The sequence below is a fragment of the Lytechinus variegatus genome, chromosome 6 (genome assembly GCF_018143015.1).
Source record: "Lytechinus variegatus isolate NC3 chromosome 6, Lvar_3.0, whole genome shotgun sequence".
Classification (NCBI taxonomy): Eukaryota; Metazoa; Echinodermata; class Echinoidea; order Temnopleuroida; family Toxopneustidae; genus Lytechinus; species Lytechinus variegatus.
The window spans coordinates 26,666,539-26,694,403 of NC_054745.1; the positions used below are offsets into that span (position 1 = coordinate 26,666,539).

A 27,865-nucleotide genomic window follows, 5' to 3' on the forward strand; every position below is an offset into this window, starting at 1 on the left:
TTTTCTTAGTTTCATTCAGAGACTTTTCAATTTGTTTTCTCCCTTGCCCTTTTACATGTAAAATTGCTTTAAAAAGGTCCATTTTGATGAAAGTATGTTTTCGTGAAATTTGAACATAACCCTGAAGCACGTTTGAAACAAACGGTTCAAGAACTAACTGCATTCGCAAAGGTCAGGTAATATGCATACATGTACATGATGAGTTTTACATCAAAGTTAGATTGAAACCATCACAATGTATATGCATATTGCAAGCATGTTTTAGCTTTGTTTTACACAGGTAGACCGATCAAACAGCATATTCGGGCTGTCGAACAGGTCCAGGTCTGTGAAACATACTATAGTTTTTACCCCATTTTTTTTTCTTCCTCTGGAGCTTCTCGCGCCCCACCAGTGGGTCGTGGCCCTCCGTTTGAGAAGCGCTGGACTATATACATCTCTATGCCTTCATCAGTGCATGAGTGCTCAACAATGAGGAGCGCCGTGCTGCATAGTCAGGCCTGCACCAAGAAATAATCCTCAGGATAGAGTATACTATGGGTTAGAGGCTGTGGGCACACGACAGTAAGCCAGTTCGTAGTTCCTTTCTACGCATGATCAAAAGATTCTACGCATGATGAGAAGAAGGTCGTTTGTACTTTTTAAGTGATATAGTGGTTTCAAATCTAATGAGATAAGCACCAACTTGGATGTCTTGATTCAGAGCTACCAAGTCTCACGCATTGTGCGTGAGACTCACGCATTCAGGGTCCGTCTCACGATCTCACGCATGGCACCCATTTTTCTCACGCATCGGGACCCAACAGAAAAAAAGAGAGAAAAAGTAGCATTATTCGCTAGATTATACGACTGGCCGACCGCCTTCGCGTCTAGCCCGGCACGCGAGACGAATCGAGAGTGCAGTCAGCGCACAGCTAGTACGTGATACGATGAATCGTGTGCGTGCATCGCATGGTTTGGTAGTGGATCGATATCATGATGAAGCCCATATCTCATGCGCCTTTTTGCAACGTACGAGTGTAAATCATGAAAATCTCACGCATAACATTTTTTTGAACTTGGCATCTCTGCTTGATTATTCATTTATTCTTTTGAATAGTGGTTTTTATTTACATACGCAAAAAATAATGATGCGTCCACGAACGACTGGTATTTTCACATTTCAAAAATACCTTGATAAAGTGTTCATTGGTGTGCTATTCTAGTCACCTGTTCTATTCAATTTCTTCATCCTGCTATGTAAGGCAAGTTTACGTAACATCTTGCTTGGAAATCTGCCTATCATGATGAAAGAAATAAAAGGTAATTTGACCAAAATTATCCATGAATTATAAACTACGAACTGGTCTATAGACCCAAACCCCTGTTAAACCCTGTGCATTCATCCATGCTTGGATGCACAACTCAGATATGCTGCATAGTCAGGCCAGTCAAGGGATCTTATCCTTACTTGGAGAGTCAGATATACCGGTACCGCTCAGAGGACGTGTTTAAACTACTACAGTACAACTCCTCTTCGCCCTTTATCTCGATAATCCGGGTTTCTTCTTACCTGGCTAATCCCCGAGGTGCATTTACAATAGGAACCAAAAGGTATGGTGAGACTACCACATATCGACCACCTCCTTTGAAACCAACCACCTTGCGCGCATTAAAATTATTGCGTATTACAAACGACACACGCGGGAGAGTAGGCGCAGTGTCCATAGAAACGATAAGAATCGATTTTACGAGAATGAAATAAGCAACAAAAAGTAAAAATTTAGTAGAATTAATCAAAATTGTAATGACCAGACCCAAGCCCCGCTGAAAAACCAAGAAATCCGATGGGAAACGGCTTTAGAACAAATATCCGTCGTCAATCGTCGAATCATGTGCCGGAGCTCGCAGTGGAAGTAGTGAGACGATCATTTACCATGTTGACGTCATAGAACTGATATGGAAGAGTAAAAATATTTCGCCACCGCGACAAGAATCGGCCGTAAACTTGGTGTATCGCAGGTGGTCGGTTTCAAAAGACTGGTGCAAATGAGCAAATGTAAAATTGTCGTATTCGTTGTTCGTCGATATATACGCGGATTGAATTGGAGCCGCTGAGCGAAACATGGGAATCTGATCTGCTCAATTTTCTGCACAAATGAGACGAAAACTGGGTAAAATTGATGAATATTTTTGCAAATACAATGCTTGGAAGATTAGGTGGTCGATAAGGGGTAGTTCCAACCATACACCTGTAAAGAGCTGTTTGTATTTTTTTATACTGATAAGGCCCCCAAATCTGTGCAGTATCCCTTGTCTGTGCATACATGTATCTGGGCATTTTCTAATAACAGAAAACACTCAACACCAAATTTAAGCAAAGTATTTATAAATGTATATTGTCGCTTCTTAAAACCAAGCCAATATTTTTACCATAATTATTAGGCTTGGGCTCTATGACACCAAAATTTAGTAGTTACTTTGCTTAAATTTGGTTTGTCAAAGTAAAATACAGAACCTGTCTATAGTGACCGCCCAAGGGAAACAAAATGTGGCCTTTATAGACATGTGGCTGCTACGGACAGGTTCTTATACACACACTCTGCTCCATGGGAATCAATTTTAGTGGCCACTATAGGCAGGTGGCTGCTATAGACAGGTGGCCACTAACACAGGTTTGACTGTACTTTAATAGAATAGAATTGAATACAACAGTAAGCATTTTTAAAGCAAGCTAAAATAAAAAGTACCGTAATTTACTTTTTTCAATCAATGAAAAATTGGCCTTGAAGTTTGATATTTTTAATTCCTTTACCATTACATGTATGTATTTCAGATTGTTTGGTTGAAAGTCTAGTTATGTCAGCGGTGGGTGCCATGGCCCAGAGCTCGCTCTACAAATCTATCCTGGCGAGCGAGATGGACATCGACCCGGAGATGAGCAATCTAAGCTTTGCGCTCAGGTGAGTGTGAACTCTTTAAATATTAATGATAATAATAATAATTTAAAGATAAATTGCCAGTTGTGGTAAAGATCTCAAAATGACTTTTCACAGAATCCAATATAATGACCACCCAAGTGTCTGTTTGTTGAATAAAAATATGTGCCAAAGGATTTTGGAAGAAATTGTGTAATTGCTGAGAAATAAGCAAAAATAAGCAACGATTCAAGCACTTTCGTTGGGTCTTTATTCCAACAATAATATTATACACTGTCCCACCTGTGCCTATCTGTGTTGGCGATCCTCAGTGTGATCGTTTTTCAGCCTAGATTTTATGATTTCATGAAGTTCAGTTTAACCGTACCAGATCTAGATCCTCAATGATATCGTGATAATTAAGCCTGGTTTAACAGACTTTCTTGTGAAATCAGTGTTTACTGCAACTACTCTTATTTATCTTTAATTTTGTAGCACACCGTTTGACCTGGGTCATGAGAAACTTCCTGGACCGCTGCCTCCTCTCCCTGCTTGGATGTTGGACACGCCCATGTACAGTAAACTCCCCATGGTTCCAGCGCCTAAGGGCAAGATTGTTCTCTTCACTACCGGTCTATGTAAGAAGGTATGTATAATCTGACACAAAATGGTGGGAAAATAATGAATTTGGGGCATTTCATGTGAAGGCCTCAAACTGCAGCCTTTTTCATCAAAATTCCCAAATTTTGTGCAAAGTGAATTGGTGCGCAGACATCGGTTACCTTTTTTTTTCAATCTGGAAATGACCACCCAAGGTTTTTTCCAAGAAAATCATATATTTTGTGTAGTACACTTAATAATAATATATAAGGAACATTATCTTCTGAGAAATTTTGAGAAATCTTAACTCAAATTGTTAGATGTGCAGACTTTGGGACCACCATCATATATTAGTCGGACACCTGTGCTGTCCAGCAAGTCGAAACCAAGGACAGTTGCAAGATTTGACAATCTGTCAGACCGTGACAAATGTTGATAAAATGGTTTCCAGGCCCTACAAAGATTTACAATCGTAACTATAGAAATACATCGAGTGTCATAATTTTTTCTACAGGAAATTTGCAAAATGTCCTTTGTAAACAAAGGAGAACACACCAAATTGTCAAGAAATCAATGAATTTATGGATACACATTCATATCTAGATTTTTTTTTGAAAAATATGCATTTTATATGTTGACATTGCTGGCCGTCCATAGTTGCAATTGATTGGATCAATCTCAACTCTTTGTAAGATAGGGCCCAGTATAGTGGTAAGCATTGGACTCGGCAATTAATGCAATGTTCATGAGCTCTGCATACTTTTACCAACATGGCTGATCGGTCACTCAAACGTTCAAGGAATTCCTTCCCACCACCCGGTCACCCACGAACTACACATGAAAGGTGAGTGTCGATAAATAAGTGCCTTGCCAAAGGACTTAAGTGCTGCATTGGGATTGGAACCCCCACCTTTTGCTTGAAAGTCTAGGGACTTATCCACTGATCCACAACACATTGCTTGCCACAATGATCAACCTCTTTCGTCATATTTCCATCTTGTCTTTAGCTTCATCAAACACCAGAAAATCTTGACTTTGATCCCGTGGCTGCCGGGTTGTGCTGCGAATATAAGAGCCTCCATGACCCTCACCTCAAGAGCCATTACACGAAACAGGTCACCTACGACAGACTCATCAGTTCGGGATATATCACGCATGATGGCATGGTAAGCAGAATATGATTAATTGATGGTCGTACGAAATGTGAGATTGGGGGATACATTGAGTGAACCATTGAAAAACAATATATAACTAGATAAACAGATGGATCAAAGATAAACAGTTGGATCAATTGCTACAGTAGGAAGAGATAGATGGATGGATGGATAGATAGATAGATAGATAGATGGATGAATAGATAGATGGATAGATGGATGGATGGATGGATGGATAGGTGGATGGATGGAGATAGATAGAAACAAGTAGATAGATAGATAGATAGATATAGGATAGATGGATGGAGATAGATAGAAACAAGTAGATAGATACATGTAGATAGATAGATAAATAGATAGATAGATAGAAATGAACTGATGGATGGACGAATGGAGAGAGGGATGGAGGGAGGGAGGAGATGGATGGATGGATGGGTGGGTGGATGGTTGAATGAATGGATGGATGGGTGGATAGATGGATGGACTGACAGACAGACTGACGAATGGATAGATTCATATATGCATGGATGGTTGGATAGTCTCATTAAACCTGCATCTCTTGATGTTCTGGTAGGCTGGAAATGATGGATTTGTATGAAATGGCTAGATAGTTGGACGGATTTTTAAAAAAGATGTTTTTTGTATGATCTTGTACTAGATGATGCACTTTTGTTCCCCTATGTTTGATCCTCCAGGTCAAATGTACACTGAAAGAGTTCAACGACTATCACCAGTATCTGAAATCTGTTCAACTTGAAAAGATAACACAGGAACGGAAGAGAACGGTGAGCTTTTAAACCTTTTCATATTGATGCAAGAGGCATATCCTTAAAGCCTGTGTATAGCTTTGGTAAAGGGTCAATAATGTGATTGATAATCGAATATCATCTAATATGACAGTCTTACTGAAGCGTAGAGACCGTTAGATATTTTTCCAACTGCACTTCTCTGAGAAAATTTCAAATATTCAAATCTTGGATATATAGCGCCCTCTCTCGGCGATGCTTGTTTTAAATTAAAAAATGGGCATTCAAGCACTTATCTTATAAATTTAGTGATTAGATATCCAAAAGTTACAGACAAAGAACATATCTTGAAAGTTTCAGCCCATTCCATGATTTGGAATAGGATTTAATTGAAAGACAAAAACACACAGATATTTTAATTTGATCGGGTTACCAGATCGAGTTAAATTTCCATGTAAAATCGCAAAATTTATCCTGTAAAACACATTTTCATTTCATATCCTCCACATCATAACTGTTATAGGGCATATCCATTCATATTTGCTAGCAATGAATTGGAATAGTGATAGGTGCATTTTGGTGGATTTACCAAAACTATACACAAGCTTTAAAACACAGACATGAGCAAGCATACACTGTACCCAAAAAAGTGGACTAAAGGCCACCGCATACCATTCGACTGTTCGCGATCCTATTTTGGAACAAATTGCTCTTTGCTCATTTTCTGAAAATGTGAATGGAACATATCATTTTATTTGAGGTTATAATTAATTCAAAGAATACTAATATAACCATTTTGAAAGATTGCAAACTTTTATTTTGGAGTCAAGGCCAAATTAGTTTCAAATCGTATGACGTCTTTCCGACTAGATATTAAATTTATTTTATTTTATACGAAGGATGAAAGCACAGTCACAGATTTGAACATAGGTATTCGTACGATGATTTCAAACATTACACAGTAAGATATTCCAAGTCTCAATATTAGCATCAAATTCTTCAACATTTTATTCTAAAATCGGGCCGAGAACAGTCATAAGATGTGAGGTGGCCTTTGATGACCATGTGGAATGTCATAAATTCTTTTTCTAGTTTCCATTCTTTTCTTGCTATACATGTTCATAAATCATTTCTTTCCCTTTTTTGGGTGCTTTATCATTCTCCCTGTCTAAATCTGTGTACTTGTTTTTCCTCACGTCTTTTCCCATGCACATAATCTGTCTTTTGAGTTTTCTTGCTTTTTCTCTCTCTATTGTTTCTCTCTCACTATCTCTCTGTGGCGTCTTTCTCTCTATTACTCTTCTCTCTTTCTTCCTCACTTTCTCACTTTCCCTCGTACTCATTCAATCTCTGTCGTTATCTCTCTCCTCTCTTTCTCTCTATCTCCATCTTTCTACCTGTCTACCCGTTTTCTCTCGCCGTCTTTTCCGTCCCCAAGTTGCATGAGGAGAGGGACCGTCTCCACCGACAGCGCAAACAGAGCATTCGCAAGGATGTTAGCGAGAGAGACCGGCTTATCAAAGATTCTCTCATAAAGCAAAAGAAAGTTAGGGAGAAAGAAAGAAAAAAGTAAGTAGGGGGAAGGGGGAAGTATGGACAAAGCCCCTATTTTGCAAGGTTTTTATGACTTCCGGAAGGAAGATATACATATGATAGACTCTTTATTTTAATTTTTTTAAAGGAAAATGAAACCTTTGGTACAAGATCGCTTGTGTGTAAACAGAAACTCTCTTAAAAAGGTAGGTCTTAAGTTTAGTTTTGAAGTTGGTAATAGATAATGCATTTCTTGTTGAGAAAGGGAAGAAAGTTATCGAGAAAGGATAATGTAGAAAGGGAGAGAGATTTTTCTCTCATTAAGGAGGAACATTTAAGAAGAAAGGAGAAATTAAAAAGAAAAAGAGAAAAATGTCAGATCACCAAAAATAATGATTCTTCAAATAAACAATTACTGTTATTCGCTCTACTTAGGTTATCCCGCAAGCTCCAGAATGACTACAGGAAGACGATGATGAGGCTGTTGGACCAACGCCGTAAGAAGAAGGCGCTCCAGCAGAGCAGACGCAAGGAGAGCGAGGAGAAGCATCACAACATCAGGGCAACGCTGGAAGAGGAGGTGGGGGGAGAATGACAGGTGGTGGTGGTGGTGGTGGTGGTGATAGTGGCAGTAGCAGTGTTGATGATGATGTTGATTGTGGTGGCGATGATTATGATGATGATGATTATAATGAAGGCAGAGGTGCCAAGTAGTACGGATTTTCAGTATTAAGTACTGAAAAAAAAGAAGAATGCTGATGGTTTCTTTGAATTCTAAAGTTTCAGTTTAATGTGTTGTCCTGTGATATTTCTTTCAAAATACTGATTTCCTCACCAAAAATATTGATTTTCAGCTTTAGAAATACTGAAATGTTCTTGTTCAGGTTGGCAGCTCTGTGAAGGTGATGATGATAGTTGTGATAGCAGTGGTGATAATGATGATATTCTTGGTGGTGATGAAGATAAATATGGTGGTGTTGATTTGTGAATGGGATGATGATGATTGTGGTGATGATGATGGTGATGATGATGATGATGATGGTGGTTATGGTGATGGTGAAGTTGGTGATGGCAGCGATGATGATGATGTGGTGGTAGTGAAGATGATGATGATGACAATGATGATGATGATGACAATGATAATGATGATGATGATGATAAATGATGATTTTGGAAGTAATGATGATGATGGTGGTGGTGATGGTTTTGATTTTGATAATAATAAAGTGATTATGGCATGTTGAGGGTCATAATGGCGGTGATGGTTGTGATGATTAGATATAATGTATTTTTCATTATCTTTTTAACAATTTGATGAATGTATTGGTCATGAGCTATATAAAAAAAAATCAAAAGATTGAAGTTACATTGAAATAAAAATAAATAAAAATAAATCTTCATCAACCCTTGCAGTATTGATTTACACATACGTATGATAGTGTCGTGTTTAATATTTAATAACACACCAAGCCTCAAAAATACCTTGTATCCACAAGTTACTCAAAGCCTTTTTTTTTGTTGAAGTATATGTACAGACGTTGATTCAGACGGATTATACAAATTAGTTTTGAGAGGCAGACTGTGGTGCAAAAACAATGTGGCCCATAAAATGGTACTGTGTCTTTATCCGGCTTGATCCGCGCCTGCAATATGTGCAGTACCATGTACAAGTACTCTTTGTTCCTATTTCTACAAAATAAAACTTTGTTTTTGAGTTGCGTTTGTATTTTGAAAGCTAGAGCTAGCTTTGTCCTGAAAATTTTGATAGTCAATGACCTGTGCAGATGTACTTTCTAAGTGTAGTGTGTACAGTTACTTGTTTTACTCGACATTTTTCTCATATCTTGATACGAGATACTCTGTTTGGATACTGAAGCGAATGCAACTTAGATGTAAAATTGTTTTTTTCAACCCTGGCTCTCGATCATAACAGGCTCAATTAAAGAAGAACATGATCAAAGCTAAAAGAACGTCGGAGGAGATCAGACGAGAGGAGCAACTAAAAGCTCAACATGAAAAGGAGAAGGAGGAAAAGGAAAAAAAGGTAATTCAAGATAATCAAGGAAAAAATGAAGCAATTGATTTTTTTAATTCAAATTCATAGCACATCATGAAAAAAATTAGAAATTTAAAAAGGGTAATATGCAGCGATGAATGTGAATGCTTATGTAGCCAATTCAAAGCATACAGGCTTTTCATATGAGGCTTCAAAATTCTATTTGTTACCATTTCTGATTTCTGGTCAATGTAAGCGAATGTCAAAGTTGAAGATCAGTGGACTAATTGGACTAAAAGCTAGATTAATGAATTAAACTGTTCTTACAAACTCCCCTGAACAGGGGAAAAATTACATAGGGGTTTCTGGGGGATTCCCCCCCCCCCAAAGAAAATATATATATATATATATGTGTTTTTTATGTATATGTATATTTATATAGGTTAAAAAACAAATGAATAAATAAATTAATTAATTAAATAAATATATGTATCAATAACTAAATATATGGATGAATAAATCAAATTAAGAAAAAAATAAATAAATGAAAATCAAATTAATTGTATAAATATATCAATAAATAAATAATAAATAAATAAATAAATAAATAAATAAATGAATGAATGAATGAATGAATGAATGAATGAATGAATGAATGAATGAATGAATGAATGAATGAATGAATGAATGAATGAATGAATGAATGAATGAATAAATAAAGAAAGAAATATGAATAAATAAATGAATAAAGAAAGAAAGAAATATAGAGCAATAAATATAAAGAAATAAATCTAAAAAAATGAATTTAAAGAAATGAAGAAATTAAAGTGAGAAAAATCTTATAAAAAGAAATGAGCAAAATAGCCATGGAATTTTTTTTTTTCGAAGAAAGCCTTCGGGAGTAATCCCTATTCACTGCATGTTGATGCTTGTCCAATGTTACAAATTTAAAAGTGGCTCCTGGGAATGAAAAATTATTTTTCTTTGCCCGTCGTGACGTTACAGTTGGAAGATCAATGGACTCGTCGGGAACTCGCCCGGGCGAAGAGGATGATGAGAGAGAAACTCCTAGAGGCCCAGAAGAAAGAGGAGATGCAAGAGAGAGTGCTGAGGAGAGAGGAAATGGTTGCTAAGCAATGGGAAACACAGGAAGGTAATGATGCTCTTTTGTATAAAGGCCACCGCACACCTTACGACCCGACTGGCTTGCGACTGAGTGAGGGGAGGTGTGACGTCCCAGCCCTTGTCAGCTTGGGAGTCGTAGACCGGGTCAGAGACAAGTCGCAAGGAAAATCAGAAGGATTCGACATGTCGAATCCTTATGACTGGATCGCAAGCTCAATCCAACTTCCAGCCAATCAGACAGCAGAGTTGCACTACGCGTATATGATAAAAAACGGGCATACTTAGTAGTAAGCGCATTTTTCTCAGTTGCTATGGCAAAAGCAAAAAGCGCGGGCATGAATCGCAGATAGCATGGTAGTCGGGTCGTAAGGTGTGCGGTGGTCATAAGAGATTTCAAAACTCGGCAGCACGTCTAGTTTCCCTCACTAAAAAAAAACACGACCATATAATACCTTCTTTTAAACAATTGTACCTGCTTCCCCATAAAATTTTGCATAAAGTTCAACGTCTGCAACGTGGGCGCGTCATGGTCTAGTGGGTCTGACTCTTGCCTTTCAAACAGAGGGTCGTGGGTTCGAATCCTAGTCATGGCGTGTTTTCCTTCAGCAATAAATTTATCCTCACTGTGCTGCACTCGACCCAGGTGAGGTGAATGAGTACCCGGCAGGATTAATTCCTTGAATGCTTGAGCGCCTAGGCAGCCCAGCTAAAGCCGGGATAATAATAGCAGGGCCCACTGGGAGAACAGTTTTCGGAACTGAAGTGGCTACCCTGGGTAAATATACTGCTATTAGTACTATTATATTATTATTATTATCCTAACAATCAAATCTCTTCATGTACAAGCTCCAGAATATCTCTCTGAATTAATCCAGGCACACATTCCCAGTAGGTCCCTTCATACTGAAAGTAAAAATTTCTTAATTTTCAAGGAAGCAAAAACTAAATTTTGGGGTAATGGGTCCTTTTCAAGCTTTGCACACATCTTTGAAATACTGTACCCTTTGTTGCATCCCCAATATCATATTGTTCAGATCCAATCTAAAGACTTATCTCGCAAGAAAAAGACATATTCAACATAGCTCCATTTGCAGTGACCTTGATGTTTTTAAATTTTTTCATTATATAATCTTAAGTTCTCTGTTTGTATATTTCAAATTTTCTACAAGGTAAAGCGCTATATAAGGCTAAATTATCGTTACTATTTATTCCATAAAACAAAGTAAAAATATTCATATTTTATTGTTTGAGATAGTAATCAGAAACAGAAATCCTCTGAAAATTATGTTTGCCCAGTTGATCGTGGGCACGGCAGCCACTGAGCAGCACAAGATTGACATAGCTCTATCCATTAAATCGTTGAACACCAAACACAGACCTGCCAACCAGTACGTTTTTGCAACCAAAATATGGCAATACGTTTTTTCTTTAAAAAATATGTTTTTGTAAAAATTATTTTTTTTTTAATAAATCATAACTTATTGAGAAAAATCATCTCTATATGTCTCTATTTCATAAAACTTACACAAATATGGTTATTAGATCATTGTAATTTCAAGTAACTTTTTTTTTTCTAATCATTTTATTAAAACCTGGGTGAGATATGCACATGTTTAAGTAATGATTTTTTTTCATCTGCAAGAGCAGTGCGCATTTTAGTTTGCATGCAGCTTGAGCGCCACGCATAAATACACTTTTGGGGGGGAAAATACACTTTTTTTTATCACAGAATACAATTTTTCATTCCCAGAGGTTGACAGGTCTGCCAACAGGGTAGCAATAACTCTCCCATCTTTTAACATTTTGTTCTGAGATGCCGCCTGCACCCCCAAAGCGCTAAGTCACCAAAATTAATTTTGAGATTTTTATTGATTTTGATAAAGATCGTTCTAAGTTTTCAAATAATATATAATTTCGTCGCACGCACCATGAACCGTCCTCTCTGCGCACTGCGATGCGAAAGTTACGCGCACTGTATCTAATCCATGAACCGTCCTCTCTGTTGCGTTGCCCACTGTGGCGTAAATAATTAACTTCAAGAAAATATAAAGATATGGGATGAAACTTTGGAACCTGAACTTTTTGACGAAGACACTTGTAAATAATTTGCTCTCCTTGTAGGTGCACTTATTGCTGGTTTAAAAAAAAACTTTTCGTTAAATGTGTTTTCTGCAAAAGTAACTTTCACATCAAAGAGCGTAGAGAGGACGGTTCGTGGTGCGTGCGAAGATTTGTCGAAATTGATAAAAAATAACCCACAATAGTACTGAATGTAGAAGAAATCTACTGAATAGATAGGTAAATAAGATAAAATATAAATCATGGATAAATGAAAAATAAACATATGATTAATGAATAAAGGATTGAGTATTAAGTAAAAAGATAAAATATTGAATAGATAGAGAAATACATTTTTTGATGACAGAATAATTGAATACAAAGTAAGAGATGAATTCAAATAGAAGACAAGATTAGTTAATTGTCACTATTTTATCGTGCAACATTCTCTACTGTGCACAGGCCATAAGTTGATTCAGCTGGTTCCATGACATTTGCTCCGGCGACAATTGCTTTGATGGAAAATCTGCACTTTAAGCCAAACATAAAACCTAACCAACACAAAATAAACCCTAATCCTTGTCTTAACATTACTCTGACCCGAAAACTATTAATCACAACTCTAATGCTATGCCCTCTGAAATATTAGGACCGGAGCAAATAGCAAGTTTTCGATTTTGCACGTCGACTAGTGGACTACGACGAAAGTGCGTCATAATAGTCTGCTTTATGTTTATGGTATACAGAACCGCTGGAGTAAATCACCACGTGGCTTCAATCAATGGGCAAGGATTTTATTGCTCGTTATCTACATTTCGAACGAGCGTGATCTGAGCAAAATCCACGGTCGTCATCATGAAGTTGACGTGTCAGGAATGGCTTGCACATGCTCAGTGTCTTCCAATCATGTGCTCGACTGACTTTGTATACCATCAACACAAAGCAGACTATTATGACGTACTTTCGTCGCAGTCCACTAGTCGACGTGCAAATTGAAAACTCCCTAATGTCGCAGGAGCAAATGTTGTATCCCCAATACTACTTAACTCATTGACAGAAGTCCTTTAATCAGTTTTACCAACCTCATCAACATTTTTTTCATTTTCCCCCTTATTCTGGCTCAGTTACATTTCATATTCAATTCTTTAAAGAAATATCATTTGTTAATAATTTCTTTCTTATTTTATTCATGCAAGCTTATGAATGACTGACTTTATCCCCACAGAATCATATTGTGGTTACAACTATCCAATATTACTGTTATCCCATGTATAAAATTATTCTAATCTTCTCCTTTCTTAATTTACAACATATAACATTTATTTATTTCATTACTTTTATATGTCATTTTGTTATAGCAATTGTTATTGTATATATTTTGTATTTTACCTTGTACAGAATTTCGCAATTCAGCCTTTGGCTGCGATGAAGATTTCTGAATAAACCATTTCAATTTCAATTTCAAAACAATTCCCATGTAGGGTGCTATGATAAAGAACAACAAGTCATGTTGTTTTCCTGTTCACAGATAATCTCACCCGTATTAGAGAATATAGACAAAAGTCGGCCTTACGAAAGGAGGTCTTCGTTGCTGAGCGACTTGAGAAGAAGGTCGAGGACTTGTGCCGTAAATACACCGCAGGACCAAAACGTAAGTATGAAAATGCAAAATAATGGAAAATTGGTGATACCATACATGTACTTCAGGGCCCTGACTTAAGAAGAATTACGATTGCTCCGATCACCCTCAAATATATGGAAGTCCATCAACATCATACTATTTTTCTTCAGGAAATTTGCAGTGTCATTTGTAAACAAAGAGGAGCACGGCAAATTTTTAAGAGAGCAATGAATGCATGAATACACAGCTGATCTACTAATAATAATAATAATTGTAAATTTATATTGCGCAATTTCTATTTGGATATACTCAACTGCGCATTACAATACATAACAGATAAGCAGAAAAACAATTATTAACAGGATACGCAAAAATTTAGTTCACTAAATTAATCGAAGAAAAATAAGTAAAGATTAATTATTTCTACAAAATACATAATCAAGAACATGAAAAAGTGACTTCTTATTAAAAACTATCTTGAAAGAGGTGGGATTTCAGTTTGGTTTTAAATAAGTTGACAGAGGATGCATTTCTTATTGAGGAAGGGAGACTATTCCAGAGTTTGGGTGCAGCACTGATAAAGGCACGGTCACCTAGTGTGATCTTTGTTTTACATGTTGGGAGACTGAGGAGCATTGTGTCATGGGAACTACGAAGCCTGTAAGACTGGGTGGGTGATTTTAATTTAAGGAGTTCACTGAGATAGGTGGGGGCCATGTCATGTAGTATCTTATATGTTAGGAGCATTATTTTGAATTTGATTCGCTGACGTACTGGAAGCCAATGTAGATGGATGAGTAGGGGCCTTACATGGGAAAATTTTGGCGAATTACAAATGAGTCTGGCACATGCATTTTGAACACGCTGTAATTTGTTTATCTGAGAATCTGGTAAGCCAAAAAGTAGTCCATTACAATAATCCAACTTGCTTGTTACAAATGCATGGACCAGTGTATCAATACATGTGCTGCTTAAATATTTTCGGATATGACGTAAGTTGTAGAGATGATAAAAGGCAGTTTTGCATGTTTTGGATATGTGGGTTTCCATGTTTAGCTGCGAGTCAAACCAGACACCAAGGTTTTTTGCAACCATGGTCTGCTTTACTACAGTATTTCCAACTGTTATGCAATCTATATTTAGTTTAGACACTTGTCTAGGTGTTCCAATAATAAGAAACTCAGTTTTGCTATCATTGAGTTTCAACTTACTGCTCAACATCCATCTACGAAGTTCCTGTAGACAGTGTTCAAGAGACAAAACACAGGACTGTTCTTGTTCCCTGACTGGGCTGAAGGAAATGTATAATTGAGTGTCATCTGCATAACAGTGACAAGATATTTTTTCAGAGTATGCTTTGATAACCGAAAAAAGCCTACTAGAATAAAGGGAAAAAAGGAGAGGTCCGAGCCTGGACCCTTGGGGAATGCCCCATCTAACATCAAATTTCTTTGAGGTAATGTCACCAATTGATATTTGTTGCTGCCTATCGGAAAGGTAAGACTGCAACCAAGACAAAGCAGAGTCTGTTATCCCAAAATCAGTTTCCAATATTTCACATATCTACTGTAGGAAATGTATTGAACAAACATGTATCATAGATGTTGGCGTTGCTGGCTTTCCATAGTTGTGGTTGATTAGATCAATCGTAACTCTTTCTTATCATTCTTATCATTAGGCGGGAGGCGGAGGTTCCCACCAATCAATCCCAAGCTGACTACCAACATGACTACTTGGAATGTGAAAGAGAAACTCTGCAAGGAGAAAGAGGAGGCGGGCTCCACTACCACTAGTACTGATAAGCTTCCTCCAATCATCTATTCAGGTGGGGGTGATGATGATGATGACGATGATGATGGTGGTGGTGGTGATGATGATGGTGATGAGGATGATGATGATGATGATGGTGATGATGATGATGATGATGGTGTGATGATGATGATGATGATGGTAATAACGATGATGATTATGATGTTGGTAATGGTGATGATGATGATGATGATGAGGATGATGATGATGATGATGATGATGATGATGATGATGATGATGATGATGATGGTAATAACGATGATGATTATGATGTTGGTAATGGTGATGATGATGATGAGAATGATAGCGATGATGATGGTGGTGATGGTGATGATGGTGATGATGGTGATAATGATGGTGGTGGTGATGATGGTGGTGGTTATGATGATGATGATGATGATGATGATGGTGATGATGGTGATGACTGTGATAATGATGGTGGTGTTGATGATGATGATGGTGGTGAGGATGATGATGGTGATGATGATGATAATGATGATGATGGTTATTATGATAATGATGATTATTATGATAATGATGACAATGATGGTGATGATGGTGGTGGTGATGATGGTGATGAGGATGATGGTGATGATGGTGGTGATGGTGATGATGATGGTAATGGTGATAGTGATGATGATGATGATTGTAATGTAAGGGTGCATTTATTCGACACTTTTTTACCCTAGAATCATGATTAGAATCATGATTCAAATCACGATTCTGCAGAATCACGATTGCGTTTAGTCGAAATTGAATATAATCATGATTAGAATCACAAACATGAAACACGAAAAAAGGGGCGTTTGGAAAGACGTTTCTGTAGAATCACGAACGAAAAAGGTCGTATAAACGATATCGTGATTTGAATCATGATTCTATGACGTCATTGTGTCGTGCTTCTTCCGGGTTCGACTCAAAGGCGCGCGCTGTGTTTCGTGCAGGTTAATTTTCGTGTAGCAGTATTGCCAGCATTTAGGAATTATCATTCTGTGTATTGTACCCAGGGGCGTAGATAGCGGGGGGGATGGGGGGATGCATCCCCCCCAGAATTTTAGGTGGGGGGGATGGTGTGTACAATCATCCCCCCCAGGTTTCTGTGGGGGAAGAAGCAAAACTATACAGTAATAAAGCAATGAATGCTAGTTAAAATCAATCAATAATAATAGCAGTAATAATCATAACGTACAGCAATGACAAACATGATCAAAATTGGACTTTTATTCAGAGTCAATCATCTTATATATATTTACAACTTTGCAGGTATCGGAGCAAGTTTTAAGTAATAACAACTGTCTTGCGTCGTCATATACATTTAAGGATCGTTATTCAGAGTTTCACCAAGTACATTTCCTTATAATAATTATGTATTTGCAAAGGAGATAAGTTCAAAATATTTCATTACAGATTTAAGAAAGTGTCGCTTAATCACTCCCTTTCAGAGCAATTGCTTTCATAACACATGAACACTGTTCAAACGAATTAATAAGAAATTACCTATACACATACACTGACCCTTTTCCCTGCTGGCCATGTCCTCAACCCCTACTTTGCAAAGGAAAGGTGAAAATTTTCAGTCTCTAAGGAGCGAATTAGTAAATGAATGATTTTGGAATGAAAGTGCAAATTTTGGATGGCCTCAGTGATATCCGAGGTTTTTTTCACTCAATATTCACTCTTTCATATATTCACTCCTTAAAGAGTGAACTATTTCATTAATTTTTTCAGAGTACTTTGCACTTTTCAAAGAAGGTAGAATCATCCAATATATAGACATGCCTTAATTCACGAAGGCAGATTGAATCAATCCAAAGATAAGATTAATTTATGGTCTAAGATCACAGAACAAGCCTAACTCGACCCTCAGCGTGTTCATTGTCGGACCTTTGACAAAAAACATAATCATCTCGCGCATTTACGCGATAAAAATTATCTATACAGTTTACTTCCGACAACCCGGTGAGGTTTATTTCATTTCCATACTTAATTCAATCAAGCCTTTGTAATCATGGTAATTTTAAACAGAGTGTGCTTATCATTTTAGTGTCCGCATATCTGCACGTGGATAAGAAATATAATGTTGAGCTTTTTTTATTTTACCCCTATTACTATAATTGTAATTGATATTTTTTTAGTTATTTGGCTGTTTATTTGTTTATTCCTTTAGTTGTTTAGTTGTTGATTCATTCGTTTGATCATTAACAATATCGCTACTTTTAAAAGAGTATACTACTATCATTGACTATACTAGTAAAATAAGGAATACTAGTTATTCTAGATCATGTTTAGCAGGACTGTCATGACCAAGATGATAACTAGACATCCGACAAATGACATTTCTCTTATGATCATCTTTACTCATTGTCATTAATCAAACAAAAGATTACTGCCATGAAAAATGTGCAAGGAAGTTTATTACTGGATGCCCTGTTTATTGCTGAAAGCAAAGTGATAATCCATGAGGCAGATCGTGTTATTTTGTTATCTTTAACTCGTCTGCTTTGGCCCATGATATTTTGTTTTTATCGAGTACGTTATCTCCTTCATTCTTTATATTTATATATCAATTATATATATATATATATTTATATATATATATAAATATATAATTTGTATATATAATTTATACATTTATACATATACATATATATATATATATATATTCTATATATATATATTTATACATATATATATATATATATATATATATATATATATATATATATGACCCAGCTAGTAGGGATCATCCCCCCAGGTCTAAGGACCTGTCTACGCCACTGATTGTACCCCCGGAGTTGTACTGTAGCGTCATTTGTATATTTCATTGTTTTCATCAATCATTTCTTTAACTTCCAAAGGCACAAATTGGACTGATCGACGATGAATTAACTCAGGGCTCTCCTTGTGCTTTGGGCTCAGCCTGAAGCACAAGCATCCCTTACCGGGATTCACAGAAATAAGACGATCCCTTTCAGCGGCGCTTGCGAGGGAGGGATTTCAACGGAGATGTGGCACCGCCTGTCGAGACAAAATTAACAGAATTCGTGCCCAGTACAGGACCATCATAGACAAGAAAAATCGATCGGGAGGTGGGAGGGAGGATAATGACCCTTTCTGGTTCCCGATCAAAAACAATATGAGGTACATGTACAATACACGGAATTCTGGAAGTAAAAGATTTATTTTTCGGAAGCCGAGTAAGCGTTGCACTTGCACAAACGTTTGCTCGTTAGCTCCGGCGGCAGCAAAAATCTAGCAGCCGACGTGAAGTTAGAAACACGTGCGAAAATGTTGACCTATACTTCCTGGGTCAAACTGCGCACTGTGATGCGCACTGGATCGGCCCGAATTCAGGGAGAAACAGCGTTAGAAAGATGGTCGTATAAACGCTGATTCTGTCGGATCGTGATTCATGCTGCTGTTTTGAATCATGATTCAAATTGTGATTCAAATCATGATTCTGGGTCGAGGTCGCATAAACGCAGCCTAAATACGCACGGCTTATGGCAGTATGAAGACTGTCTACCACCATCTATATAATTGTGATTGCAGCTTTAACATTTTCATTTTGTGATCGTTTTCAGATGAATCAGGAATAGACAAACGTCGCAGTGCCCCACCCTCTATGGTCATCTATGAAACATCCTCTTTACCTTCTGTTAAATCTTCAGGTAACACATTGATCATTTAATACCCTATCACATTGTTCCGTGCAAGCCTTGTGGGTGACTTGATGATGACTGATTATGCTACCTGCAGGTCACCCGCGGGTCGCACACATCGACATTTTCTTGTATATACATCATCTCGCACGCAGGAGAGCAACAAATTTTCAATACTCCCTGAGCATGTGGAATTACCATTGTTGAACATTTTATGGTTCAGTCAAGTTGGTTCTTACTGTCAAATCTGTAAAAATTGAAATATTGTTTAATTCAAACAATAAAAAACAAAAAGAAATAGACTGAGGGCCATCATCAATTCTCTCATGCATGTGACTAAATTGTGCATATAAATATTTTGTGAAAACTAAGCGAAACTTAACTTTCTTATTTTACATCCGATTTCGATGAAATTTTCAGCATTATGCTTGTTTGAATTTTCTCGATTGATTTAAATAAAAAAAATTCTGAGGTGGACTGGGGGGATGTTATATTTTTATTTGTATTCATATTTGCTTCTCTTGCTATTTCTTTATTATTTCTATCATTTTATTCATGTCTATATGTTTATCTTTATGATTCCTTTGATGCTATTCCTTTGTCTAGTTATCTTTGATGATTCCTAATCATTTTTCTTCACCTTATATTCATTTTGTAATTGAACAATATAACCTTGCAATTATCCACTTTTTTAAATGTGAGACCCATATTTGTTTTTCTTTTACGTCGCTACCTCACTGAATGAGCTGCTCAAGTCAGAGCAATTTGAGAGTATTTCAACCAACTAGAAAAACATAAATAAATGATTTCAATATAGAATTGCCCAATTGGTGAATTTTTCCCTCTCCATTTGTTCATTCATTCACTTCATTTATTTAATTTATTCCATTTTTTGGATGACATATACACATACATGTATGTCTGTATGATCATGCAAGCAAATATTATATGGTAGTTTCTATCTTCTTTTTCATATTTTTGTGGGGTTATTTTATCATCTTTTTAGAGTTTTCCAAGGAAATTGTGACCATATTGGAGGAGTTTGAGCCTCCGACTTCAGGTAGGTGATATGTTCATAATGATGATGTTGATGACGGTGATGATGACCATTATGGAAGAGTTACGAGTTTGGGACTACAGGCAAAGTCTTGATGATGGTGATGACGACGATGATGATGAAGAAGATAATTATGATGGCATTGATGATGATAATGATGGTGATGATGATGATGATGATATTGATTGTGATACATTGATTGTGATGATGGTGGTGATGATGATAATGATGATTATAATAATGAAGAACGCACTGATACATTGATTAAGATGATGGCTGGGATACGATGGTGTTGGTGTTGATGATGATGTCACCCAGTCTCACTAAATGAATGTGAAAGAGTGACATCACAATACGGGAGGAATATTAAGGATTAATCATTAATCTGTAGAATGAGAAATTTATAATGAACGTTGATGCAGCATTTGTGAAAATGTTGTGGTGTAGTGGTTAGGTCACTTGACTCTTAAACCAAGGGTTGAGGGTTTGAACCCCACTCGGTGCTATTGTCCTTTGGCAAGGTACTTACCCACGTTTATCACTCTCCACCCAGGTGTTAAATGGGTACCTGGTAGGATGTGAACGTCAATGTGATTAGATTAGGATGTGTGCATCGATATGGTTGCCTGGCCAGGATACTCACCAGGGAGTGGAGACGGTGTATGTGTGGAACAGTGATGGATCCTATGACCGGGGTAATAATAACTACAATGTAAAGCACTTAGAAACCAATGTATTAAGCGCTATATAAATGTAGCTATTACTATCATGAAATGCTTAAATTTCTCCATAATATCCTAGTGGAGTCTATGGGGGATGCCCCTGTATCTATGCCAGAAGTCCTGGACTCCTTCACAGTGGTTGCCAGGCAACTCGTCTCTGGCGTCTTTAAGGAGCTGAAGGCCGATCCAGAGTTCGATGACGTGGAATGGGAAGAGGGAAACGATGGCACATGGAAGACGGATGGACAGAAGGATAGAGCTCCATCAGAGAGGTGATGAAATGTTAATTGATTATTGATGATAATGACATTTTATTTTCCCACTTTGCCCAGTTCAAATTTGCTTTTCCAGCGATCCCCGGGCCAACATTCAATTCGATAGTGACAGAATATTGGTGTTTTACTCAGTATTTTGCTTAAGTAAAACACTTAAAATATTTTTTTCTTTCCTCGTTTTGATGTGAAACTGTTCGATTCCTTTCTTACCACTTGCTATTGATTTTTTATAACCTTTTGTGATTCATTGAAATTGTAATTTCTATTTTTGTTTGTTTTTTGCCTTTTTATAGGTCTGGTAGTCCTGATGTCTACATTGATGTAAGTATCTTGTTAAAAGGGTACCCAATACTGAAACAACTTTCTTCCATATAAAATCACATGATTTATTTTGCAGAAAAGAATCTGCATGACTTTCCAAATTATCTGTTGCATTTCTATTTATACAAACAGCGAATAAGAAAAAGTTCATGAATAATAATGTCATTTTACATATCTTGTGCGCATCAGCATTTAAGCATGACTGTAAGGCACTCTCACAGAGCTGCTAACCACTACGTTTTGGGCGTATTTAGTACGTTTTTGCAACCAAAATACGACAGTAAGTTTTTTCTTGTAACAGTACGATTTTGTAAAAAATATTTTTCTATATATATATTTTTTTGCAAAATCATAATTTATTGAGAAAAATCATCTCTATATGTCTCTATTTTTTTTAATTGATTGATTGGCCGATATGGCCTTTTATTGCATCCAAGATAAAATCATACATTTAACATGATAAAACAATATTTACAAGTATTATAAAGAGGCAAAGGGATAAAAAAGCAAAATACAATTTTAGAGATAACAATTACAACAAATGAAAGCACAACATACAAGTACCGGATGCAGGGGACCAGCAAAGGCCAAAGGCCTATCAAGGCTAGTCCCCGAACATAACATAACAATAAATAAATAAAGTATACACCAAATACAAAAGGGCAAAAAAAACAGGCAACTGAAAGTCTATTTAATGAACGATTGATTAATAAGATATGATTTGTATTGTCTTTTAAAAAGAGACATTGACTGATAAGATTTCTGTTCTGATTTCAAATTATTCCAAATAATAGGTCCTCTATGATTAATAATGGAACGAGAAAAATCATATTTGTACTTTGGCAAGTATAGATCATTATAGTTTCTTGTTGCATATTTATTGACTGCCTTTTGAAAAATAAATAAATCATTAAAACATTCAGGCAAAACATTTTTAAAATACTGATACATAAATATGGCAACGCAGTACACATTCAGGTCAAATATTGTTAATATTTCACAAAACATACACAAATATTGTTATTGGATCAATGTAATGTCAGGTAACTTTTTTTTTTTCAATCATTTTGTTAAAACCAGGGTGAGATATATTCATGTTTCAATGTTTGTTTGTTTTCATCTGCAAGAGCAGTGCGCATTTCAGCTTGCATGCAGCTTGAGCGCCGCGACGAGCGTGCGCGCCACGCATTTTATTATGAAATACAGTTGTTGCTTTTTTTTAATCATAGAATACAATTTGTCATTCCCAGAGGTTGACAGGTCTGCACTCAAGTTTTTGTGAAACACCAACTTCCCAAACAAATATTAACCGTCAATTTTTTTTTCGTTGCTCTTACTAGGCAAGTGAGGTCAGCCCCTACGCGAGCCTGATGGTAGCCAATGCCTTGAAGAATGTCTTGAACCAGGTAGAAGACACTCAACCTTCCTTGATACAGGTATTCAAGGTTTATTTTCATTTCGTCTAATGCCAATTCGTCTAATGCCAATTCGTCCAATGCCAAGTCGTCCAATTGCCAGCTCGTCTACTATTATTTGATTTGAATAGTAATGAGTCAGAAAGAAGAGGATCGAGGGTATTTGAATTCCAGTTCATCGTGGCTTAACCGTGAACCAGAATAGCCTGGTGGTTGAGTCGCTGCCCGGAAAGCAGTAGATGGCAGGTTCGAATCCCACTGGTTCCAATTTTTTCTGACTTATGATTTATGATTTTCATACAGATCGAGCATACTGATCTTATGATTTTCATTACAGATCGAGCATACTGATCTTAAACAAATAGGAGTAATGCCGAAAATTTGTTAAACAAATTATAATCTCCTCCTATAAAAAGCCTCTTAATTTACTATTATTTGATTGATTGAAGGATTTTATTAAAAATATCCATTCTCGCAGTCCAAAGACTGAATTACAGTGGTTACAATGTACAAGATAAAATAAATAATACAATTAAACATTTGAATCAAGAAATAAATAGTAAATTAAGTAGTTATATACATGCACAATTGAAAGTAGTACTTTTTGTGGCAATTATTAATGAGAAATAAATGTGTATTCACTGCGAATAGCAATTCAATCTAGGAAGTATGATATTACTAGAAAGTTATTAGAATTTAATATTTGGTATACCATCAGTTCATTCATTATCCAAATGGTCTCTATTGCCAATTTGTCCACTCACCATTTTGTCTGATAACTAGTTATTATGTGAAACAAAAATTGGATCCCTCTTTGAACAATTGGGAATTGCTTTTATTGAAACCTTTTGTGCACAACTGTGTGTCATCCTTGATTCTCTCATTTGCATATTGCCCATGTTGTGTGCATTAACTGTTTCGTGAAAATTAGCAAAACTTTAATAATAATCCATAACCTTTTTTGTGTTTATCTTATTTTGACGAAATTCACAGCATTATGCTTTGCTGATTTTTTTTTTTTTATTCAAATCAACCTTTTTTTTTGGGGGGGGGAAGGTGGAATTGACTTCTAATGGGAACAGTCATGTTATTCACTTGTTTACGTGTTTATTGTGTAAGTTTATCCATGATAAAGATACATGTACACACGGCATTCAGATAAACTTCATGAGAATTTTGCATGAACTGTAGAAGAAATTTTTCAGGAGTAGATTGTCTTAGTTTCCTGTGAAAACCGCAAATTACGCAATTATTCTGATTTTATGGAAGGTTGACTTTGACCTTGTGCTGCAGACTTCATGGTAGATAGATTTCCGAATAGTGATGGCAAAAAGTTAAAATGAGAATAAGAAGAATGGAAATTCATAATTTGTCCAGAATAAAGAAGAATCTTTTGTCACTATATCATTTAACCTTGAATAATTTTATAAAAAAAAACACAGCCTCTTTACGTTGAGGCCACTCCATTATATTTTAAAATGTCTTATGTCATTTCCTAAGTTTTATTTCATGACCTTAAAATAATAATAATAATGAGAATAGCCAATTTTTATAGAGCGCTTTCCCCAGAAAGGCTCAAAGCACGTTACAGCATATTATTACCCCGGTCATTGGATTCATTTTAATCCCGCACGAAAAGTGCACGATTTCAACTCCCTTGGGAGCATCCCTTGCATTCATCGCAGCCTCATTATGGTGCGGGCAAAATCAAACATACAAAATGGGTCTACTTTTTAGACCATGAGCCAGGTATTGTTTTTCGTTTTGTGTTAGGTTTCCATGATTGAAGAAAGGGCTCCATCTATCGTATCTAAAGTTTAGGAGGGCGCACTTCATCATTAATAATAATAATAATAATAGCCAGTTTTTATAAAGCGCTTTTCCCAGAATGGCTCAAAGCACGTTGCAGCATATTATTCTGTAATCATTATCATTCTATCTGGTCATGCCTTCCGCATATAAAAATGAGCCAAATTTATCAGAGTATGAGCCGATTTTCTTCTTTCCTTTTATGTTAGATTTCCACAATTGAAGAAAGGGCTCGGTCTATCGTCTCTAAAGTTCTGGAAGGCGCCATTGAGAGTATCTGTCCATCGAGTCTTGTAAAAATGGTGAAGAATGAGGTAAACTACAGTAATATGTTTAAAGTTTGGCTGTCTGATGCTTTGTGGACAAAGGGTGGTTTCAAGTCCAGTGTTGGCCTTGGTGTTGGTGTTGAAATTTGGATTGCTTCCCCTAGCTCCAAAACTTATTCAGAGTTTGGAAAACTGATCCAGATCACATCATTGACATCTCAACATCTAGTGAGTGAGTTTTCGGGACAATCTTTATTTAATGTTTGGTATTATAATCATGTATAAATTGACCTAACACCAACACCAAAAGGTCAACACTGAACTTGAAATCACCCAAAGAGTAGCTCTATAACAACTTTTTCCAAACGACGTATTCTTTGATGTTTGAAGGTTTGCATGGTGGTATGTACATGTACAATCTCGGAAGTTGTTAACCGTACACCATGTGTGAAATCCTGGGCCCGTCTTTCAAAGAGTTGTGATTGATCTTATCAATCGCAACTATGGACGGCCAGAAACATCAACATCTATTATGCATGTTTGTTCAAAATATTTTCTAGCTGTGATGTATATTCATGCATTCATTGTTTTCTTGAAAATTCACTGCGCTTCTCTTTGCGTAAAAAGGACATTGTGCAAATTTTTCGTGACAAAATTATGACACTGATGGATTTCCATAGAGTTACGAGTGATTGGATCAATCATAACTCTTTGTAAGACGGGGTCCTGGACAGACTGAGATAGAAAACATGGATAGAAATGGTAATGAAAAGGAAAGGCGAGAAGGTGGAGAAAGCCTGTGCCTACTTCTCAGCCTACCACTCTTAGTTTACAGTCCTTGGACTACACTCATTTCGAAAAGAATAATCTACTTTTTTTTAATTTCCACTTTCGCCTTTCCATTTCACAGAGCTGCCAAATAGAACCGATTTTCAGTATTTACATGTAGTACTGAAGAGTGAGAAAAATACTGACAGTTTAATGTAAAATACTGATTTCTAAAGTTTCAGCTTCATGTGTTGTCCTATGGTATTTTTCGAAAATATTGATTTCCTCACCGAAATACTGATTTTCAACTTTAAAAATACTGAAATGTTCTTTTCAGGTTGGCAGCTCTGATTTCACCTCCATTTTTATCCACTTTTTCTTTTTCTGTCCCTTCAGGACTTTACACATGGTGTACCACACACCACTTCCGCGACCTAATTTTTTTTTTTTTTTCAATTGGATAGGTACTCAACCAATTTCTTAGCTTGCCTTGTATACCAATCTGAGTTGTTCAATTGTAACAGAGGAAGCACTGCATAAACTAGGGGACCGTTTCATGAGAGTTGTCGGAAAGGACAAGTTGTCTTTCTCCGACAGTTACCATAGCAACAATCAGAGGCAGTGCTTCTCAGCCAATAAAATGCAAGAATCTCTCTAAATAGCCAGTGCTGATAACTTTCATGAAAGCCACCCCCCCCCCCCCCCCCCCGTGACGTGACTTGTAGGTAACGTTCATTTGCAATAGGGAAAGCTTTATTGCATTATCCGGCTTAAACTTATTGACCAAATACCAAACATGACTGAACGCTTTGTTGTTATTCTTTAAATATGATCGCAAGCATATTTTAATGAAATATTTTATAAAATAAAAATAATCATAGAATCAAAGGATTTAAAATGTGCTCTTCAACTTTATTGCCAATGACCCCCATATGCTCATGTGCAAATAGACTGTCGTGTGGTCTGGTGGTCAGAGCATTGGACTTGTGATCGTAAGGTTTAGAGTTTGAATCCCCGCTCTACCATTGTCTCCACTGTGATAAAAAGACCCGTGAGTAATTTCTGTTATCTGTAAGATCAGCCACTGTGCCTGATTATCTTTGACATAAAATGTTTCTATTTAATTGGTTATATACCAGTTTGGCGCTATACCAATCAAAATCTGTCCTACGAAGTTCCTACGGGAGTTACCCTAACATGAAGCTAAAGGAATTCCAAGAACAAAGGTGCATGTTAACAAAAAATGAAATTAATGTTGTTTACCCGATATGTTTCTTACAATAGCGACCTTCATCGTCCGAACGAGCCAAAACAATCGTCTTATCTGCCATTGAGGGCGCACTGACCCGTATCCAGACTGCAGAGGATGTGAGTGACGGAGGTCAAAGGTCATATGATTTAGATGACCGGCTTGGTGAAGAGACTGACGAGGCAGTGGATCTCTCATCCATCATTGAAATCTTTAAGGTAAACAGACGATTCTTTGAAAATTTGTATGGAAGCTTTAACCCTAAATAGACTGGGCTATTTCAACGCCTAAGAAGACTGGGGGGGGGGGGCTGATTCATCGCATGATCGCGAAGAAAATTGGCACACGCGTTACCCATGGCATTATCTACAAAACTATAACATCAAATTCTGCAAAAAATCTCATGTCTCATTAATTATGCTAATTTATGCGTAAAATCATAAGTTTGCTCTTATTAATAAAATAATGCCCCTGAAATGCTAATTTTTGTTTCACATACTCTAGATAGGCATCTGATCATATTGATTTTTTAAAAAATTCAAAATCACATTTATTTTCTTATGTATTCTATTGTTTTCTTAATTTCTTATGTATTTCTGTGTTTTTCGACTATTTGTTTTTTATTGTTTTTTCAATGGAAATTGTCGGGGACTTTATTTTGACCATAAAAAAGATAAAATTAATTGATTTTAAGCAATAAAAGGAAAAATAATGATGCATTTGTGAATATTGGCTAAGAACACTATTTGCATTGGATTTGTATTGGATTTTTGAGTAATTTG

The 27,865-nt window shown here is 36.6% G+C and overlaps 1 protein-coding gene across 1 annotated transcript in view; it reads left to right on the plus strand.

The window, feature by feature from the left end:
* The first annotated feature begins 5,350 nt into the window (after nt 1-5,350).
* LOC121417285 (serine/arginine repetitive matrix protein 2-like) overlaps nt 5,351-27,865 on the plus strand; it is a 37,446-nt gene continuing 14,931 nt past the window's right edge. Inside the window, exons 1-13 of the mRNA XM_041610930.1 lie at nt 5,351-5,436; nt 7,366-7,510; nt 8,864-8,974; nt 9,932-10,079; nt 13,638-13,760; nt 15,409-15,555; nt 19,124-19,210; nt 20,208-20,261; nt 21,060-21,252; nt 21,549-21,576; nt 22,917-23,012; nt 25,010-25,114; nt 27,191-27,301. Of these exons, the coding sequence (XP_041466864.1) occupies nt 7,403-7,510; nt 8,864-8,974; nt 9,932-10,079; nt 13,638-13,760; nt 15,409-15,555; nt 19,124-19,210; nt 20,208-20,261; nt 21,060-21,252; nt 21,549-21,576; nt 22,917-23,012; nt 25,010-25,114; nt 27,191-27,301 (1,311 nt within the window). The 5' untranslated portion in view covers nt 5,351-5,436; nt 7,366-7,402. The remainder of the gene's footprint in view (nt 5,437-7,365; nt 7,511-8,863; nt 8,975-9,931; nt 10,080-13,637; nt 13,761-15,408; nt 15,556-19,123; nt 19,211-20,207; nt 20,262-21,059; nt 21,253-21,548; nt 21,577-22,916; nt 23,013-25,009; nt 25,115-27,190; nt 27,302-27,865) is intronic.